Source organism: Heterodontus francisci, chromosome 25 (genome assembly GCF_036365525.1).
Source record: "Heterodontus francisci isolate sHetFra1 chromosome 25, sHetFra1.hap1, whole genome shotgun sequence".
NCBI classification, from domain to species: domain Eukaryota; kingdom Metazoa; phylum Chordata; class Chondrichthyes; order Heterodontiformes; family Heterodontidae; genus Heterodontus; species Heterodontus francisci.
This window is the reverse complement of record NC_090395.1, coordinates 62346066-62368276: the sequence shown is the minus strand read 5'-3', so window position 1 is coordinate 62368276 and position 22211 is coordinate 62346066. Positions and strand designations below refer to the sequence as shown.

The 22211-nt window shown below is 39.6% G+C and overlaps 1 protein-coding gene across 5 annotated transcripts in view; it reads right to left on the bottom strand.

The window, feature by feature from the left end:
* LOC137383922 (plasma membrane calcium-transporting ATPase 1-like) overlaps window positions 1-22211 on the bottom strand; it is a 274484-nt gene that overhangs the window by 9755 nt on the left and 242518 nt on the right. For all 5 annotated transcript variants that reach the window (XM_068057310.1, XM_068057309.1, XM_068057314.1 and 2 more), the window contains 5 exons: window positions 16458-16649; window positions 15267-15480; window positions 11187-11398; window positions 8914-9021; window positions 8292-8474 (listed from right to left, as the gene is read on the bottom strand). In XM_068057310.1, coding sequence (XP_067913411.1) covers window positions 8292-8474; window positions 8914-9021; window positions 11187-11398; window positions 15267-15480; window positions 16458-16649 — 909 coding nt within the window. The remainder of the gene's footprint in view (window positions 1-8291; window positions 8475-8913; window positions 9022-11186; window positions 11399-15266; window positions 15481-16457; window positions 16650-22211) is intronic.

Genomic DNA, 22211 nt, shown 5'->3' with positions numbered 1-22211 from the left:
TGCTAACAGTGTTCATGAGCTAAGGGACATTAGGCTCTCCTCCCTTCAAGTGAGGGAAAGCAGGTAGCCTAATGAGGCAGCAGCCTGGATGGCAATGGAAAGATTGGAATCTTGGAAAAACCACTCACATTTTACCACTCCACGGGTACAACACACCAGAGTACCAAAGCCCAGCTGTACCATCAATATTACTTATGAGGTTAATCAGCACCGTTAACACATTCCTATGGTTTAAGTGCATTCACAGGCGAAGAAAGGGGATTAAAATGCTAGTCACAGCATTTGTCATTAATACACACACCACAAGTTTATACAGAATGGTAGAAGGTAACCCAAGAAATGTAGGACATTAAATTGACAGTGTTAGGACATAAAAAGGAGTAAATGACAGAAATTAATAGAAGACTAGTGTATTGGATTCTATAATAAGCAGACAGAGATACAAATGAGTATAAATGGGTTGCACTGTAGACACTAAGTTTTACTTTTCCATCTGGAGGGGGTCCACCAACAGCTGCAATTGCCATTCTAAAGATGTGAGCACTGGATTACTGTGAGGATACCACTTACTGCACTGAAATAAAATGGACCAAAAATCACTTAAGTTGGACATTGCCTTTTAAAGCAAAGTGTAAGAATGTATCACATCAACAGCGAAGACAGAAGGAAAAAAAAACACAATCCAACTAAACTGTACAACAACAAGTACAACACAATGGAACCATGATGCATAACAACCAAGTGTTAAAACTTTCCATGCTAGTAGTCAAAACAACTTTTTGCATGGTAATTTTACAAGTAAACCAGCAGGACAAGCTGATCATCACAATACACAAAGCTCACAATCAGCAACACACAGACATGCAGTGCAGCAGAGAAGGTAATGTGTGTAAACATTCGAGTATAGGCCCAATATTCCATTCTGCAGCACATGTAGGGCTCTCTCAAAAGGCCACAGCTGCAAACTTGTTGAATCAAAGCACATCTTAAAAGACTGGCTTCACCTGGAGACGTCATGTCCTACAACAAACTTCAATTTGGTCATCCTGTATCTCTGGCACATCTTTTTGATACGTCCTTCTTTCATGCCTTGTGTCAAGTGAAGAAAAGAAAACTAGACCAGGCTAACAAATTCTGCAAACTAAGCACTATTAGAATGATTGGGGGTGAAGAAAAATCAGATAGACATTCTGAGAAGAGCAGATCAATAGGTGAACAGCAAAATGTACACTGGATAAAGATTGAACATTAAGAGCACTAGATAAAATAGCTGTTAGTGACCAATAAAAAAGCAATGGAATAAATGGCTTTTGCCCAATCAGTCCAGTTATTGTATTATTTTTGGGAGTGGGAGGGGGGGTGGTTTGTGCTAAAAGAAAGATAGTTTATGCATCTTTGCTTCTTGGTGCTGCATTAAATTCAAGAATGAACTCACCTGGGATTTAATTTGGATTTATTACAACATTTTCATTGTGTGTAGCTTAAAATCAAATTGTTAGCAACCATTTTTAAAGTTTGTGCCCACCAGGAATATGGTGGAATTCTTTAGACCAGACTCACCCTTCCCTATGCCACCCCCCTTAAAGGCACCAAAACATGTTAAATAGACTTTAGCACTTATCCTCCTGTTATATGGGGACAAGTAATTGCAATAACGTAACCATATGTTGATTTCTTTCAATATTCATTTGTGACAGATAAACTGAAAAGAAATGGAACTAGAGTCTAATATTACCACTATTTTAGGACTGGCTGCTGACTCAATTGATTTGATCAGAGGGATATTAGCTAAGTTAAGCTGAGCCTTGCAGACGGTCAGGAAAATGTTTTTTTTTTTAAAAAGGAAGCAGCAAGTAAAATTAGTTGACAAGGCAGCATTTAGGCAAACAAAAGATATCAATGTTTGAAGGAAGATACTGTTGACCTATTTCTATAAAGTAATGATTAAGTATCTGGGAGTTTCTGGACACTTAAAGTTAATCATCAGACAGCCAAAATTTTCATTACATATCCTTAGTGGTTATGTTAGCAATCAGCCTTTGTCTTCATGTTTACTCTCTTCTATGCCAACTCTTCAATCTTATTCCTAGTCTACACTTCCTCCTTCTGGGAAATGTTATGTTCAATTATGTTGAAAAAAGACCATCCAACTACTTTTCCAATGACTGCACCATTGTCTTTACATCAAAATTTAAGCCTAATCTATGATCAGTATAATTTATGACAACTTCTAGTGGTCTTGTTGCTTGTGTGTTTATAACGATAAAAGGGATTTCATAGAGTAGAAAGAGAGGAGAGAGAAAGCAGTTTCTCTGCTGTGGGAATCCAGAACAAAGGGGAGGAATGAAATTAGGGGGCACTTTTTTTTTTACATAATGGGTAGAAATCTGGAACTCCCGCCCCTAAAAGGCTGTGAATATTGGGCCAATTAAAATTTTCAACAGAGATTTTTGTTCGGTAACGTTATCGGGGATATGGAGCAAATGTAAGTAAAATGGAGTTGAGATACAGATCAGTCATGATCTAACAGAATAGGTTGAAGTACTGAATGGCATACTCTTACTCTATGTTATATACCCTTGGAACACTATGGTGAATAATTTTTCATACCCGATTAAGGTTTGGTATATTGCACTTCTAAACGGGTTACAATATGATTTTCCACTGAAACTATGCTCACGATTATCCAGTTTCCTTTCAAACCACTTGTGCTGTAATTGAAAGGTCATAAAACTTTCAAAGCAGGGACTCCAGGACTTAACCATCCTTTCCAACAGAAATGAACCCCTTCATTAACCAAATGTACTCCTCTGCCGATTCCACTCAAATTCATCAAATTCTTGCATACTGTATGTTTTCAGTGCACACAACCCTTCTTTCCCTTACATTGCAATGGCTGAATCACTATATTCCCATCTTAATTCCCTTAGATAAGGCAGTGAAAATCCAGTTTTCCTCAAACTTACTTTTTTCAGGTCTCTTATAAATCTAACCATCAGCTATCACAACTTTTGATAGCTCTATCCTTTGTACCCGTCTATTGACATTGGTTGCCCAGTGCTAGTTTGACCTCAAACAGAACTCATCCATCTACTCCTTTAGTGAAGCTGCCTTCAAGCAACTTTGTTTTCTTCTCTTGATGAACACTTCTCAATCTTTACCAAAGCGCAATTCTGTCTTTGACTTGAATACTGCTCCCACAAAAAAAAACTTGCTAGATTGGAAATATTTTCAAAGTTTTAGTGTATATCCCACATTGGTTTCAAATTCTCATTTTTCTCCATTCCTTTAAGTTCAGGCCATCTCCTTCTCCCCCTTCCACAACAAAGGTCACCTGAACAGAACTAGTGGTGTTACAAAAAAAAAAGCAATATACCATGAAGAGCAAATTTTTAGTTTTAATTAGTTGATATCCTGTGAAGATTATTTTCTTTGGAGGTTGCATATTGAGAGATGTGGGTACAATGTCATGTAAAAAAGTGTGAATATTTTCCTTTGTACCAGTTTTCTTCCTCTCCTTTCACAAAAAACATTGACTCCATTAGTCTTCCATGTTTTACCCAATTAACCTTTCTTCATGCACAAGCCTCAACATCAGATTATTTGACTACATTACAGCCAGCCTAGATCTAGCCCTTACTCGACATCCACAGAGACAATATTGAGGATGATTAATGGATACTGATCAGCAAGAGTTCCCGATCTGGGACATTAATAACTCTGTCATTGAGGCAAACTGCAGTCCCTCCTCACCTCTGATAAGCCAATAGAGAACAAAAGGGACAGAGCAAACCTGGAACCTTCCTTGTCTCTGCAGCTCAGCTACTTGCTGGATACGTTTGTTGAGCTATTGCAAAAGATGCAATGGTGAAGTGCTATAAAGCTTAATGTAAATGTTATGAAACTAAGTTCCACTGAGATGCAGATTATTTCCTATATATTTCACAGTACATAGAGTGGATGTCACAGTTCCTACCTGTCCAATTCATGCTAAGGCCAGTAACTGCTTTCCTTACACTGCATGAGTTTGTTGAACTCTTCATTTAGTGTCGAGTGCAGTTCTCTGCTCCAGACTGGAGTGGAGAACCATCAACATATTTTTTAAATCACAAGGAGTTATTTGAACCAAAATTTGTCGATGGTTGCACTTGTCTTTCAGGTAGGTTTTCAGTATGTAATGACATACTATGTAATCAAATCTAATGCCATGAAATATAAATTCTACATGCATCTTTCTTTCTACTGTTCGAATTGCTGTGCTCAAATTTTCTGAAAACAAACCCGAGTAATTTACACTCTCCCTTCAAACTTTTAAATAGAGCTCTGATGCACATTTAAACTATCGGGAAGAAAATTCAAGATAATGCAGAATCCTGTGGCAGTTGCTACAGCAAGTCACCTCCCAAATTTTATTGCAGGAAAAAAAATCTCAAGACTGAAATTTACCCGCAGTCATGTACAACACATTATAACTTCTTCCAATTTACTCAAACGCTTTAAAAAGGCTCCCCGGATTCCACGTGAGGTCGACTAAAAGCATTCCCATTGGCATGGTGATAGATCACATCATATTAGGAGCCCCTTCAGTAGATTTTAAAATGGCAATAGTTTCTACTGCCTGGACAGACAGTGATATTATTAGACCAGAACCGACTGTCACAAACTGTCAAGATTCCACACTCGCCATTCCATTCTGAAGCAGCTGCTTACAAGCTCAAACTTACTTGTGCTTGTAGCAAAAATTAACATCTACACATAAAAGTTTAAAAATAAAAAACACCTTTGACATGCCTTGCCGCTACTAACTTAGATTAAAGAAAAAGAAAAACCATTATATGGCTTTGAATTCCATACAACACCACTGCTCCCAAGGCAATGAAGCAAAGCTGCTGAAAGCTCAATTGCAAGACAACAAAGAAAGTAAAAGGTTGCAGTCTTCACAACACAATCACTAGACAGTAAATAACATACTTTTCACAGGCATGATCTTCTGCTGCAAAAGAAAGATGAGTTTACCAGGAAAGAGTTTGGCTTCCAGTAATTAGCTGTCACAGATTACAAGTGAACATTCTTCCCGGAGGAGACGGTAGCATTTTAGAATCACTTTTCAGGAAGACTGAACAGTACTTTCCTCCCCTTTTAAGACTGAATAATGGTAGCAGCACAATGGTAAATCAATAAATGGGTTTGACTTCAACGTATAGCGGCATAGACACCACGACCCGTAAACTGCAGCTGTTTCCTACAATGCAGCCAACTGTAAATTGAACGTCAGAAAAGGTAGTCCACTGCCCTAAAATGCACAACCACCAATTAACTATACTTGTGTAACTAGTTTTAAATACCTTTCTTATACATACAGACAATTGTTGCCTATACTGGAGGTCTATTGATGACATTAGTCCATAGTTTTGTAGACCACTTCACAAACAATAAAGAAATGAAAACCTAAATCAAAACTGATGGCCACACCTACTGAATCTGATTTGCAACTTATTGCTTTTAACAGATTTACAGGCTTCGAGTACAGCCACAACTCTCACTTTTGCACTGAGTGGTGCTATCGCCTTACTGCCAAGGATGCCTAAAGATGGAAACAGAGGCTCCCAGCTGTACTAGTCAAGTCAATTCACAACTTTTGCATTGTGCATTTATACCAGAGACTTCAGGCATTTGAAATACCTCAAAAATTCTTGGGCTTACACTCGAATATTTACACTGTGAACTCAAGCCGGATTAATAGACAATAAGACTCGTCTATCAGAGGTGCAAAGAATATTTGAAGTTGAGCAGTGGAATCTTAGTGTCTTTCGCCACTGAGCCACTACAGAGATGTCATAATACAAGTCAACATATTGCACAATATTAGGTTCAACAAAATTAGAATTGTAAAGCGCAATTATAATAGAACAATAAACGACAGTAGAAAGAATTTGTCCCCTGGAAGAAAAATTTAATTAACTTGACAATTCCAGTGTCATATGGTGACATAGCAGCACAGGTCCAATCCAACATCGATTTGCTTGGCTTTCCATACAGTGAAATGGGATTAGTGCTATACCAAACCAGATATAGCTGCAAGCTACAAGAAAACATACGTACATAAAAAGATTCAGTTACCAGCCGTTAAATGTTGTATTGTGACATCCCTGCATTTAACATTGTCTTGTGCTGACATCACTGCCCCTGTCCCAAATCCAAATATAAACTTTCCAATTCATTGATTTCAAGAGGAATGCAAAGCAGAAGAACAAAAAAAAAAAGCTCAAATTTATTATTTGCTACAAGCAAGTACCAAGTTAATCCACAAAGCACTGGCAAATGTCATTTGGTGCATTAACTGTGTGCAGCTTCTATGAAACAGGGCGACAGGTGTTCTAACTGTGACTGAAATTTCAAATCTCTGGCAAAACTGTAGATTAAAGATTAACTTAATACTTAACACTATAATATATGCAAAGCATTACACATCTAACACTGTGCAATAGGCTTTGGGAATTACAGGTGGGTGCAGGGGATGAGGGATATGGTTATAGAGCAGGAAAGTGGAATTGAGGTAGAAGTTCAGCCATGATTGTACTGAATAACAGAGCAGGCATGAGGGGCTATATCGCCTATTCCTGCTCCTATTGCTTATATTCCAGGACCAGAGGACCAAAATTAAATTGATTTACAAAGCAGAGGTGTGTTGTGGAAGTATCCCTTTACACTCTGTCCACAGCTTCAAAAATATTACACAGGCCGATCTTGCTAATCTCAGTGCAAGTGGCAGATAGATACGACTGCACCATTGTTCCTTTTAAATAGGAAGCCATCATTCCAAACTACTGAATTGGCGCTGGAGTCTTCAAACTATATCGGTATCAAGGGGAATTTGAATAAGCTTGTAAAATTTCAGGATCTCCTAAACAGGCACTTGATGTCAAACCCTTCAACCTCAAAACAGAGCTTAAATGTCTCTCAAAACTAAATTATAAATCATTCTGAAAAAAAAAAAGTATGTTAATGTTTTAGGTGAATGTACTGGTTCAAGTTAGAGCACATTCAATCTAGCAAGAAAATCAGAAAAAAAAACATTCAATATTGGTCCAACTGATGGATTTTTAAACTGGACAATAGTCGTTGCACCCCTACTTTTTATATATATTAAATATATATATATATTTTAAAAAGACACCTTTTGAGTATTTATCTGAAAAATTCCATTCCTGCGAGAAAAAGAAAAATGTTTAGGTGCAGCAACCTTTGAAATAAAATTAAAACATAAAAAAGGCTGAAATGAGAGAACATTCAGGAAACTAAAAGGGGAAAAAAAGGATAGTAATAAGTTAAGTGCATGGACGGAGATGATAATTTCATGCAGTTTTTAAGAAACCGGCACTCACGCCCCACAGTAGTAGTAGCAGAAGTAGTAGGAGTAGTATTGCCAGTAGAAAGCACTACATGTGTTGGGGTAGAAAGATTTTTTACATCGTGGTGTTGGCTGACTATGGAGGGCTGCCGCCTCAGTGCTCCCTGCAAGGAAGGTCCGCCCTGGAATGTGTTGACAACGCCCATCTGCAAAGAATCAGAGAATAAGACAGCTTTGCTCCACATTGAAAAGAGAGAGCGGGGGTGTGGGGGTGAGACAGCACGAGCAGGCAAGGGTGGTTAGAGAGGGAGGAGACACAGCGATGTAGGGAGAGGGGAGTGGGAGGGAAAGCCCAGGAGGGAAAGAGGGAGAACAGAAAAAAAAAGTGAGACTGAGAAAAAAAGGGAACATAGAGGTATCGGAAGTGAAAGGAGAGAGAGACACACAGACAGAGAGAGAGAGAGAGAGAGAGAGGGAGAGAGAGAAACTGGGTGGAAAGACAAGGAAAATAAAGCAAAATCACAACGAAAATAAATGAAATGAAGTAGAGTCCCAGTTATATTGGACAAGATCAAGCACCAACAAGAATAAAACAGTAGAGAAAAAAGGCACTATGAAAAATGTATAAAAGCTATTTGAACAGAGGGGAGAGAGACAGAAGAGTAGAATTCCTGAAGCAGGTTATTTTTGGCCAGGTAAACAAGTATTTGAGTACAAATTGGTTCTAAGCACATGGTATAACTAGGTGGACATTACCTAGAGAAGGGACAGTTTATATAAATACTATTTTATTAAAAAAAAAACAGTTCACTGAAGGACACTGGTAAAGATAATGGGCACTGGCAGCTTTTTAGGGGGAAAAAGTGGTCTAGTTCATTTTGAACAACAGCTTCCAGTCAGCGATCCATTGCTGTGGTGGGCAATGAGTTCGTCAGCATACCTGAGTCTGGATTCTATTCAGACCTCTGAACCAGAGGATCTGTCCCCGGCGAAGTTCCATCTCAGCATGGTCAATTTCATCATTATCCTCCATCAACTCTCCTTCAGGGATGTCGTCTTTCGTTGTGCCGTGGCCAGCTTCCTTCAGGAACTTTAAGCGGCTTGTTGGAATTGTGGAGATTGCCTGAAGATAATATTTTGAGTGTTTCAATCTGTATACTGTGTATAATTCCAATTTTGATTATAGAGCAGAATGAGGGAAAGTGTGAATGTTCCAAATCATAAATCAGTTGAGAGGCACTAAATAACCTGAAGCCAGTATGCTACAATTTTTTCTGATAATGCTCCTGTTAAGAGCCTTGGATGTTTTACTACATTAAAGGCACTATATCAATGCAATTTGCTGTCGATGTTAAGGTGGAACCTTTTCAGGTCATCTTGTAATTCAAGTTCAACAGGCAGGGCACCGTCTCACTTGGTAAAAACATCAAGAATTAGACTAAGCAAATCAAAACTGGACCAATACACATTTGCAAAGTCTATTGGACTTGGTCTGGATTATGTAGCCCACATTTTGAAGCTGCATGTTTGTGCACCAGTAATTGATAAATACAGCAGCTTACCTGTCCCCAGAGAAGCTCTCCAACCCCAATGAAAATGCACCACAGCCATTGGTCAAGAGTTAACCCTGAGCAGCTGAATGGTTTCCCTCCAAACTCCACAATAATAATCTGCAGCAAAAGAAAACAGGCATTTTATCCCTGTCAGACCAGAGCCTCGCATATTCAAACACTAGTATTAATTTTCAGGCCATACGAGCTTTCAAAACATAGAAACCCAAAATCTGGTGTACAAGTCTCACTTTCATGCCGCTCTCTAAACTGCAATATCTACACCCAAGTCATTTATTGGGCATTTGCAAAAACAGCAACTTAAAACATTGGTTTGACTTCGCTATTTATAACCTGTTTTTAATACATTCAGTAATTTCTTGTGGGATAAGTCTTTAGAAAAACTTGACTGGAGACCACTTTATGAGACCAAATCTTAGAGCTACATTTTATTTCAATCTCCGTTCACTATCATGTAAACAACTTTGTTCATCTGCGATTCCACGTCAAACTTCAGTAAAAACATTTTACACTGATATTTCAGTCCAGTAGCAAGTTCCTTACCAATGCTCCAAAGCTACAATAAATGGTTTAATTAAATAAGCGTGTGAATAGAGATTTGTCAGCTGAACAGCAAGGCTTTGCTGTTTCCATTAGTGATCAGAGCATAAGAATAAAAATCAGTGCTTTGCTGCTTTCATCAGCCACAAAACTTCCATCTCTCACTATTTGAGAGGTGCAAATGGTGCAGAAACTCAATAGCCATACAACAGCTTCAGTTCTCTTCCGGTGCAGTTATACCTTTTTTTACATTGATGTAAAACAGCATTGGATGCACATGAACATGATAATGGCAGCATAACTTGGGAAATTAGTGAGCACATTATCTTAAGGCATTGAAACCCCTTTGGTTTTGAACTTGCACCAACTGCAGTATAATTCTCGGCTGTGAAAACCTTCCGCACTTAGCTGTGTGACATTTAGCTGCAAAAATGTGAATTTGTGCAAATTTCTTACAATTAAAATTTACATTAAATGGGTAAATTTGTCAGAACCAAGTTGCTGGTGGGGAATCTGCTTGTTGGCAGCACAAACTGAGAATCAGGATTTCCTCCCTCCACCATTGAAATGAATGAATTGGAAATCTTGGGGTTGGGGTGCCCGAATTCCCTGCAGGTGGGGTGCCCACTGTAAACTCATTTGTTAAAAGTTACCCCTCACAAAATTCTCGCTCAAGGCCAAGATCGATTAATTTCCTTTCCAAAGGTCCGCTTTTTATGGCAAATATTAATCAGATTGAAGAATGTCTATACATTCAATAATAATTCAAAATGACAAACTTCATCAATTTGATGCTCAGACCCTGCCTGAACAACTTTTCAGTAGTTGGTTACAGAAACTTAGGCTAAATAAAAGAAAAAAAAGAGTTCCCATAACTGCCAAATACATACGGTAAACACTCCAGGAAGAGGTTCAGTTAGGCCAGAAAAAAAGGCCAGTTCTTAACAGTCTGCTATTCTATATATTAAAATTTCCCAGTCCCAAAGTACAAAATTATTAAAAATCTTAAACATTCTCTCAATTTGTTAACTTATTCTGAAGTGACCAAAAGTTCACCGACAGAAGAGCATGAAGTTTAACACTACATACATATCTGCCTGTTGCTGTGGGCACAAACTGTGCTTTCTAATACAAACCATATGCACTGTTGGAGTGAAGAAACTGTTCTCTGCCATACTGCAGTGGATATAACAGCTTGTATTTGCTATTGAAAATGTAATGTTTACATCACTACAGAGAGGTCACTTACAGTTTAAGGAAATACATAAGGTCTTACGCAAACCGACCTGACAAGTCCCTCAAGTTTTAGCTTTAGGTTTGCCACCTAAATTACTTTACAAGGCATCTCATGTCTATAATGCATAGAATAATACCATCTCCATGTTCTCTTACACAGAATAATTTGCTCAAAATGGGCATGAGATGAGAGCCAGCACTTCGCAACCAGAGGGAAAGCAACTTGAAGGTTCTGTATTAATCCTTAGCTAAGCGTGCAACTTCATGTGAGGCAGATAGAATGGTATAAGTTATCTACACTCAATGTACTTTGACATGAATTTCGAAAGGTTAAACTAAACATAGGAAGGAAGTAGATCGGTCTTATTAGTCTCACTATTCCACCCGTTTAAATGTCCACATGCTGCCGGCAGAATGGATTTGTAAAAGGAGCTTAAAACTAAATCTCCATTGAAAAAAAAACACATAAAAGCACAATAATGCTCTACCTGAATTAGAAAAGTGCCCACAATAATACTGCAAAAGATTGGGTTCCGGAAAATTGCTTCAAACACATTCCGCTCCCCGTGAATTTTGCGAGCATTGATCTCATTGAAAAGCTGCATCATGACAAAGGTGTTGAACACAATGGTGTAATGTTCTGTAGCAGGAGAGTGGAGTGGAGCATTCCTCCCACTGTCGATGTCAAAAAACTTCTCACCTGGAAAGAATGTTTGAAAGTTAACATCTTGCAATCTAATTCCTATTTTTTTCCCCTCGGTGATTTTGCTTCAGCTTGAACTTCCTGCATGTTTTACTTGGTCAGAAAGGAGTCCACTTTACAGGAGCAAACCCAAATACGAAGTAAATATTTCAGAATTGCACAAAACAGTTTTATCAACTGTAAGAAGGAATTCATCAAGGAGCAATGTCATTTGGTCATCCAAAATTCTCCTGATTAGGAGAATTTTCAATAGCTGACTGCTCTTGCCTTCTTCACCCTTTAAAAAAAAATTAAACACTTAACCAATTAACTTGTTTGTTGTGGTGTATTGCTATAGAAAATCTTTGTGGCGATCACATAACACAGTGCACTGGGCCATGACAATGCACCCACATACGATCGTGAGAAGTACTGCCTGTTGCAGTACTGGCATGCAATTCCAGGGCTGTAGGAAGCACTAAGACAAGGGCACTTTCTTACTATGGGATTGGGAGGGAAATCTGATTTCAGCAAAGCTCAATTACCCAACTCTGGTAAAGGTTTCTGAGCAAGTACAAGTTAGCTCATGGCCTGGGAAAGGGAAGAAAAACAAGGAGTTAAATCTTCACATAAAAATAGGAAAAATACAGAATTTTGTTTTGAAGAGTATGTAACTGATCACATTGTGGGTTACTGCCTGGTATCTTGTCTAATATTTAACCCTCAAGCATCGCTAAAACAGATTACCTGAACACATACTCATTGCTGTTTGAAACCTAAGCAAAGAGACGATGGCGTTTCCTACAACAGTCTGGATGAGCCTCAAATGGAAGATCAAATTCATCTTCTTTGGCCCGCTGCATAAACTATGTACCCTAGCCATTGATTTCATCCCCTCCACAACCACTATCTCCAGTTGAACCAGGCTGTTCACAACCTTGGGGTCTTTGCTGACCCCAAGCTAGCTTCTGACCTCAACCTCTTGATCATAAAAAAAAACACCTACGACCACATCTGCTAACATTGGCCATCTGCTGCCAAAACCCTCATCCAACTTGGTCAGCTCCAGATGCAACTACTCCAATGCTCGCCTGGCGAGCCCCCATGCTCAATTCTTCATGAATTTTAGCTTATCCAAAACTCTGCTGACCGAATCCTACCCCGCAACAAACTAACACTCATCCATTACTCCTAGGCTTATTGACCTATATGGACTTCCAGTCTCCCAATGCCTTCAATTTAAAAAATTGTGTTCATATCCCGTTATGGCAGCCCTCCCCATCCTTAACCTCTTCCAGTCCTACAATCCTCCGAAAACTCTCCTCCTCCACATCTAGCTGCTTGCGCATTCAGCACTCCATTTGTCCCATCATTGGCTGCGTTGCCTTTAGCAGTCTAGGCCCCAATATCTGCAATTCCCTGCCTAAACCTCTCGTCTCTTTCCTACTTTAAGACCCCTCTCAAAAGCCACCACTTCGACCAAGCCTTCAGTCGCCCCTAACATCGCCTTCTTTGCTTTGTTACTGCTTTTGTCTGATTACATTTATGTGAAGTGCCTTGCAACTATCTTTTATGTTAGAGGTGCTATATCATTACAAGATGTTATTGAAGTTTCCAATAGACTTGCGCCAAGGTCAAAGTACTTTTGAATATCATGAAGGAGTAATTGGGGGGGGGGGGGGGTGGGGAGAGAGGGGGGACTGAAATGTTTCAGTGAATTGGAAATAAGAGCAGTACCTTGCTAATTATAGATACATTGGTCTTACACTAGTAAATAACAAAATAATGGAATCAATCATTAGGTGATACATGGCATGCACACGGTGCCTTTCATATTTTCAGCATGTCCTAGAGTTCTTATGTAGGCACTTATTTTATAGCAACTATGGCAGCCAGTGCATACCCAAGGTTCCAAAAACAAAAATGAATAATCACAGGATGACAGAAAATATATGGCACAGAAACAGGCCATTCAGCCCAACCAGTCCATGCCAGCATTTATGCTCCACTTGAGCCTCCTCCCATCTTTCCTCATCTAAATCTGTTATAACCCTCTATTCCCTTTTCTCCCTCGTATGCATGTCTAGCTTTCCCTTGAATGCATCTATACGATTTGACTGTTTGCTTCAACCACTCTTAGTGGTAGCGAATTCTACATTCTCACCACTCTTTGGGTAAAGAGGCTCCCTCTGTATTCCCTTTTCGATTTATTGGTGACTATCTTATATTGATGGTCTCTAGTTATGCTCTTCCCCACAAGGAAACATTCTCTCTGTATCCACTCTATGGTCTCTCCCGTGTTCGGTTGGGAGGCGGGAAGAGCAAATAATTGGGATGGTGTCCGGGGTGGGGAACACTGCCACCATCCCGTCTCCACCCAAATTAAGTCCGGGGCAGGAAGGCCTGTGTACTGCCTGTGGGCAATTAATGCCCAATTAAGGGCCTCAACCCACCGCCACCGGAATTAACCAAGCTGCAGGCAAGCCTGTTGCCGCACAGGGAGCATGCCAAGCAACCCATGCTGGTTGCTTGCCGGTTCCAGGTTGTCCGGGGGTGGACGGAAGCCAGTTTGGAAAAAATTTTAGAAACCAGAAAAGGATGCCAAAATAAAATGAAAGAGGGAGAAATTAGAATGAGAGTAAATGAGCAAGAAATATAAAAATACTGTAAGAGCTTCTACAAGTATATAGAAAGGAAGAGAGTAGCTAAAGTAAACATTGGTCACTTAGAGAATGAGACTGGCGGTACAGAAGAATCTGGGTGCCCTTGTACATGAATCACAGGTAGCATGCATGTGCAGCAAGTAATTAGGAAGGCAAATGGAATATGGCCTTTATTAAAAAGGGGATCGAGTATAAAGTTAAGGAAATCTTGCTACAACTGTAAAAGGGCATTGGTGAGACCACACCTAGAGTACGGCATATGGTTTTGGTCTCCTTATTTAAGGAGGGATATACTTGCATTGGAGGCAGTTCAAATAAGGTTCACTAGCTTGATTCCTGGGATGAAGGGGTTGTCATATGAGAAAAGGCTGAGCCTATACTCATTGAAATTTAGAAGTATGAGGGGTGATCTTATTGAAACAAGATTCTGAGGAGGCTTGACAGGATAGATGCTGAGAGGATGTTTCCCCTCATGGGGGAATCAAAAACAGTTTCAGAATAAGGGGTCCCCATTTAAGATGGAAATGAAGAATTTCTTCTCTCAGAGGTTTGTTAATCTTTGTAATTCTCTACCCCACAGAGCAGTGGAGGCTGGGTCACTGAACATATTCAAGGCTGAGTTAGACAGATTTTTGACTAACAAGTGTTATGAGGGGGCCGGCAGGAAAGTGGAGTTAAGACCACAATTAGATTAGCCATGATCTTATTGAATTGCGAAGCAGGCTTGAGGGGCTGAAATTCTTAGGAATCAGACCTTTAAAATTAATTTTCACAAGAGTTGACATTTCTACATATTATACTTTGCACAGTGCTTACAGGAGGGTATACTGGCACATTAGGTTTGATCTGGCTGCGCATACACTGGGTACTGCACATATTTAACAGTTGCAGGAAATGACACAATTAAATGGCTTCAACTGAAATACTTGCAGTTCTATAATACTTTACCACAATGTCAGAATATCTGACAACACAATCAAGTTTTTAAATTAGATTTTAAAAGCAGCAACTGAATTTTACCTACAGATCGGTAAACAGGTACAAATGATAACACTGAATGAGAAGCTGTGAATATTGGGACTTTATCAATGTACAAAGTTGTCTTGTGATCAAAAGAAATTACTGCCCCCAGAACATATGCAATATACAAAGTTAATTCTTCACTCAAGTTTAGTAGTGTAAATGAAATACAAGAAACCAAATGTACTAACAGCTCCACAGACCTGCAAAGAGAAGTGTAAAGATAATAGTGAGCTGATAAACTCCATGACCCAGGATGTTCTTCATCATTGTTCGAGAGATCAGTGGCTTATTTCTGCCGTAAGGCCTGCGAAGCAGGAGAGATTCTGTTGGTGGTTCAGTTGCCAGAGCCAAGGAAGCAAAGGTGTCCATGATCAGATTTACCCAGAGCATCTGAACAGCTTTGAGTGGAGAATCCTGGTTTGGAATTTAAAAAGATAAACAGAATTAAATCCACCTTTTTTTTTTAGTGGTTTGAGTAAATTTTGTTGCCTGGATCACAAATGCAAAAGGAATTACAACGTGGGTCACAATTTATTCACTAAAGTCATTTCAATTCCCTATTCAGTTTTACTATTTCTTGCCTGCCCTTCTTTGACTAAGAGAAGCATGCTACCAGTATTGCTCTAGGACTGACTTCAACTCATTGACTGTAGTTGCCTGCAGAGCTCATCTGGTCTATCCCTTAACCAAAATGGAGACTTACATAGGGAACCGCTTTATAATTCCACATCACAACGATGTGCTGTGTTGGCAGAATTTAATAATAAAAAGCCACCCCAGTTCTCACCTTATGTGGAAATTCCAATAGGATCAACGGGATCAGCAGTAGGAACTTCATTAATTTCATTTTCCCCCCCCTCCCTAGCAAATGGCCCTGACCACAGAGCATACGAATATTTTTATTTTTAACAACTGCATCTTGTAAATCTAAAAAGTGCAAAGATTTATACCTTAACATTTTGATCTCTGCCTCCTACATAACCACTAGGACTTCTTCCCAGATAAGGTTTTGAGGAGCTCATGCGTTCTTTATTTGCTGACTTGTGACTGTCTCATCAGTAATCACTGCTATTTGTGCATAAGGTTTTTTTTCCTGATCCTTGCAATCCTCCAACACTACTTCAAGCAATGAGATTGCCACACTGACATTACAGTCAGCTGGCAAATAAGGTGCATTTAGGAACTTATTTATGGAGAACCCAATGATGCTAAAATGGTAATATCCTTATTACGAAAACCAGGCACAGAGAGAACAGTAAACAAAGTGTACATCATCAAACACCCATTTAAATACAGGGGGAATATAGCAACGCTAAACAGCTGTACAGAAGAGTTAAAAAGAAAGGTGAGGTACATCTCATTCAACACTGTATGACTCGATAAAGCTATACCTGGGTGATACAAGCACCAGTAAATGCGACAATGACTGCAACCACATTTACTGTCAACTGGAACTGCAGAAATTTGGAGATACTGTCATACACGTTTCGGCCCCACATCACTGCTTTAACAATACTGGTAAAGTTATCGTCTGTCAGGATGATGTCCGAGGCCTCCTTTGCCACATCTGTTCCTGCAATGCCCTTTAAGATTAAAACAAAAATAGGTCAGAAATTCTATCTAAATAAAAGACTTGCATTTATATGGTACCTTTCATGACCTCAGGATGTCTCAAGGAGCTTTACAGCCAATTAAGTGCTTTGGAGATATTTTGAACTGTTGTCACTGTTGTAATGTAGGAAACACAGTAGTCAATTTTACACACAGCTATGTCCCACAAATAGCAATGCGATGACGACTAGATAATCTGATTTTAATGTAATAGGTGACAGGTTGCTTTTTTTCCCAAAAAAAAAACAAAAGTAGCAATAGGAACTGAAGTAAAATTGGGAACCTGCGGGTGATTGAACAGAGTGTGGCTGAAGCTCTAAGTGGTAGAACTATACATACAGTCCCTGCAGTGGTACAAGTTAATTTTTAAAAAAAACTGCTGGGGGGTGCTTAAGTTCAATTTTCCTTTCACAGAGTAATTTTATAACTTTGCTGTCCTGGCATGAGGCCTTGTTTGCCATGTACTCTAATTTCCAATATGCACTACTGGCAGTCAAGACCTCCTGTATGAAGTATGAAAATTACTTCTCATATACCAGGAAAAAAAAAAAGAGGGAACAGCTGTACTGCTTAAAGTCAGCTTAGTTCTAATGAAAACAAAAATGAATTAAACATTGAAACCATTTGTCTCTATATAGCACCAGTAGGTGGCAGTGGGCACCAATGTTTAATTCCTTCTGTTTCAGCCTGGCAGCATCGGAATGGTAGTTATTAATGCCAACATCAGTGCTGTAATCACAGGAAATGTTACAATGCACTGCACATGCAGGGCGAGATGAATAGACGTTGCTGCAGCACTATTCCGGAGTCTGATTTTTTCACGGAAATAAACATTACAAGTTTTGTTCACACAGCACAGTACATCACATGGTCTGGGAGACATTTAGAACAAGCACCACAACAGGGATTCACACTCACAATACCACATATCAGCCAGGCGTCAGCAAGAGGACCTAAACAAGAGAAAATGAAAAACACGGTAAAGAAGGCACGCTCTTGCATCTGCCCCTGACAGCTGGTTCAAGTGGCTATATTAACACAGGCCTAAGCGATCACCTCAAGATGTTAGTGCAGTATAAATGGACTGAGTAGGGGTGGCAGCTATTTAATCTGTAAAAGTATATTTCACCATATAGTACAAGGAAAACATGCTTACACTTCAAATACAAGATTTCAATGATTGGGACTGCTGCCCATTACACCTATCTGGAAAAAGTACTGAAGAAATCCAGAAAATGCTCTCTGGGGCATCATTGGATACACTGGTCAATCTTGGGAAAAGGTTTCTCGAGCATACACCTAGAAATAGCACATGTAAAAATAGTTGCTATTTTGATGTTCGATTTGCATATGCCACATCCCAACAATTCACTGCTTATCCAACACAAGTACAGAGCAAGAAACATTTAACACTGTAGTCAACTGTGGACCTCAGTTTCTGCTTCATACCGATTAAAGTCTTGTGCTTATTGGTTAGTCTAAAATTTTACAACAGAAGTTGAATTTTGAAGAGAAAAAAACTTGATGAAAATCATAGAAAAATAGATTGGTTCCAGCACAGAAAGAAGCATTTCAGCCCTTCTTGTCCATGCTAACTCTCTATAAGAGCAACTCACCTAGTCCCAACTCCCCTGTCCTTTCCCTGCAGCCCTGCAATTTTTCTCTCTTCAGGTAATAATCCCCAATTCCCTTTTGAAAGTCACAATTGAATCTGTCTCCATTACACTCTCAGGCAGCTTATTCCCGATCCTAACCACTCGCTGCGTAAAACAGTTTCCCCCTCATGTCGCCTTTGGCTCTTTGCCATTCACCTTAAATTGGTGCCCTTTGATTCTTGACCCTTCTAACAATAAACAGTTTCTCTATATCTACTTTGTCCAGACCCATCATGATTTTGAACACTTTCATCAAATCTCCTCTCAACTTTCTCTTTTCTCAGGAGAACAGCCCCAGCTTCTCCAATCTATCCACATAACTGAAGTCCCTCATCCCTGGAACCATTTCTGTAAATCTTTTCTGCACTCTTTCTAATGCCTTCATATCCTTCCAAAAGTGCAGGGCCTAGAATCATCTCGTCGACAGAACTTATTAAGTTGTCAGTAAAGTTCATTACACAAACTGAAAATCGCAGACTTTGTAAAGGATGGCATTATTCCTGGCTGTGCCACCAGCAAAATGTTAGTCAGATGCTATAATGAATTTCTGCTAGGCTAATCTATAATATATTAAAGTTTAGTTTAGTTTAGAGATACAGCACTGAAACAGGCCCTTCGGCCCACCGAGTCTGTGCCGACCATCATCTACCCATTTATACTAATCCTACACTAATTTCATATTCCTACCACATCCCCACCTGTCCCTATATTTTCCCCTACCACCTACCTATACTAGGGGCAATTGCTAATGGCCAATTTACCTATCAACCTGCAAGTCTTTGGCATGTGGGAGGAAACCGGAGCACCCGGAGGAAACCCACGCAAACACAGGGAGAACTTGCAAACTCCACACAGGCAGTAGCCAGAATTGAACCCGGGTCGCTGGAGCTGAGAGACTGCGGTGCTAACCACTGCGCCGCCCCATTTTCTATGTATGTTATGCGCGTCTTAGTTGGACATCATTCTGGACCACAGTCGCCCCTGCAGCTGCACACTCCTACAGAAGTTACAGATCCCCATACCTATTACTAGGGCATCAATAATGTCCTCAGGAGAGAAGTTTGCTTTGTTCTAACTTTCCAAGGGAAAGATCATCAGTATTTCCTATAATTTTCAGGTCAAATTAGCCTACTGAATAGCATCAGGCAGAGTGTTTTTCTCACACTGACTTTTTTTTGGGGAAGGTGGAAAAGCATTGATTCTGCAATGTATGTTTTCTTTATTTGTTTAAATTTTATTCAAATGGTATAGGCAACACTCATTCGAGTATCCTCAAGTGCCTCCATCACATGTCCATGGGCAAATATCACCACAATTAGATACATTCTGCAGACCACTATTCCACAGAAGCATAGAAGTTTACAAAATCTTTGCCTCCTCTTCTAAAGAATCAGATGCCCAAAACAGAGCTGATACTTGATGGTGGTACATCAAATATTTCAGGGGAACGCGGTGGGGGTGTAGAAAGAAAGGGGAAAATAAATCTTAAATAGCAGAAACATTATCATCTCTGTGCCAGTTCATAAGCTTATAGCTGCATTAAACTCTGAACTGCAAACACGAGTGGAAACTCCAACACTAGTAAAAACACAGCTTGTGCCCTTAATCAGCAGCAAAAGTTCCATTTTATTTGCTCCCATGTAAAAGAACTATTACCAGGGCTTAGAAGCTGCACTATCACAAGATCATAATTAAGGAAGTAGGTTTGCATCGAGTTGTTTTTGTGTAAGGTATCGATGCAGAGATGTATTCAGCCTCAAATGGAATGCGGTGGGGCAGAAATTGGTATGCATTATGCCAGAAAACTTGGCACAAAACAGGCACAAAGCATACAGAATTAGCACTGGGACAACCTGCTCCCAATCTACACAAGATTGAAATCAAAACAGGAAATGCTGGAAATACGCAGCAGGTTTGGCAGCATCTGTGGAGAGAAAAACAAACTTAATGCCTCAGGTCGATGAACTGGCAATACTTAAACGATGTAACAGTTTTTAAGCAAGGTAGGGAAAGAGAATAGGAGAGGAAAGAACAAAAGGGAAGGTCTGCGTTAGAGTGGAAGGCAGGACAAAAATGAATGATGGTGCAAGGCAAAAGGAGATGGTAATGGGACAATTACAGAAACAGATGATGTGTCTAGAGGTGCTGTGAATGGGAACAGTAGAATCTCCAACAGCTGCCGACCAAAAGAAAGGGGGCAGGTTAACTCAATGTTGAGTCCAGAAGGTTGTAAAGAGCATAGTCAAAAGACGAGTGGAGGGGAGAATTAAAATGACAGGTGACTGCAAGCTCAGGGTTGTGCTTGTGGACTGAGTGGAGGTGCTCTGCAGAGAGATCACCAAATCTGCATTTGATCTCCCCAGTGTAGAGGAGAATGTATCATGAGATACACCACCGCACAAGGTTGGTCCCACTGCTAACTTTACATGGCCCATTTTTATTTAAGAATGCCTATAACAGGCATTAGGCCACATATTTAAGATACCCAATGCCTGTTGAATGACCTGTGTGTAAATTATTGATAAGCAGGCATTAGGTGTTTTCAACAGCCCCTGTGACTGCCAACCACAGCTTAAGTTTTTTTTTTTAAATAATGTTTTTTTTAAAAAAGTTTTCTTCATTGGAATCAGGAAAAGCAGGTATGCTCACACCAATTCCACAGGCTTGGTGATCACCAACCACCCCCCAACTGCCCACTCCAAATGCACCCCCCCCCACCACGGAATTGACCTGAGGGCTGTCAATTGTTTTCCTGGGTCAGGCAATCTGCCTATAAGGGTGCAACCAGATTGCCTCAATTATTCAAAGAAGGCTCGAAGACCAATTTTCATTGATTCTCGGGCCTCTTGGTTCCGCCACAGCCTGAAAACGGATTGAGACTAATTTCTATCTCCGGGTTTCTTTAAAGTTGTGTGCGTGTTAGGTATACAATCAGATTCTGGTTTCTTGTTACTGCCTCAGAGTGTGACAGACTTGGTGATTAATTGAAAGGTGACCTGCGGAATTATTATTCATGAAGATCTTCATCTTAATTGGTGAGAATGAAAACTCAAGACTGTAGATTAAAACTGCTATGACCCTTATAAAAAGAAAGCTTGATTATCTTATTGCACCATAAGTGCAAATGAGGAAGACCAAAAAGGATTTGCTATGTATATTGAAATAAGCAACACCTGTAATGATAAATTGAAACAAAAACTCATCAATAACTTTAGACTTCATACAACAACTCCCCTTGCCATCACGCTACACAACTGATAACATACAGACACAGAACAAAGTTGGGGACATAAATGCATGGTTTTTCTTTCATCAGAGTAAAGTTTAATCTTGCTTGGATCATCTTTTTGTTTTTAAAGGAAGTAGTTTGGAGAAAACTGCAGCGTGACTGTTTTCTAAAATATAGTTCATCAGAGTTGCTAGCACTCTGCACCAATTGATAGAAAATGGTTCTGAGCTTGGGTTTTTCCCAGTAGGGTTGATCAGCTGATCGATGCAAAACAGAGCTCAAAAATCTCACTTTTCACCACCTCAGCCTTGATTTTTTGTCATCATTTGATGCAATAGATATTTCTAATCGCAAACAGTTCTCCCTCAAAACTCATTCACTTTAGTAATTCGTTTCTTAATCCGCCACCAAATTATACAGAGCAAAACTAGTCAAGAACTGATCCAAAATGTTTTGGTTGTGTGGTTTAAACTCTAAAATGCACTGACTTTGCACATCATGCTAACCTTTGGAAAAGACTGTCACGTGACTTCTATACCGATCACAGCTGGTGATTGGTTTAGTTGTATAGCCAATTCAGTCTAATATAACCTCACCGTCTAGCAACAGCTTTGGGAAATTACTCTCAAAAATTATACAAGTGGCTTATA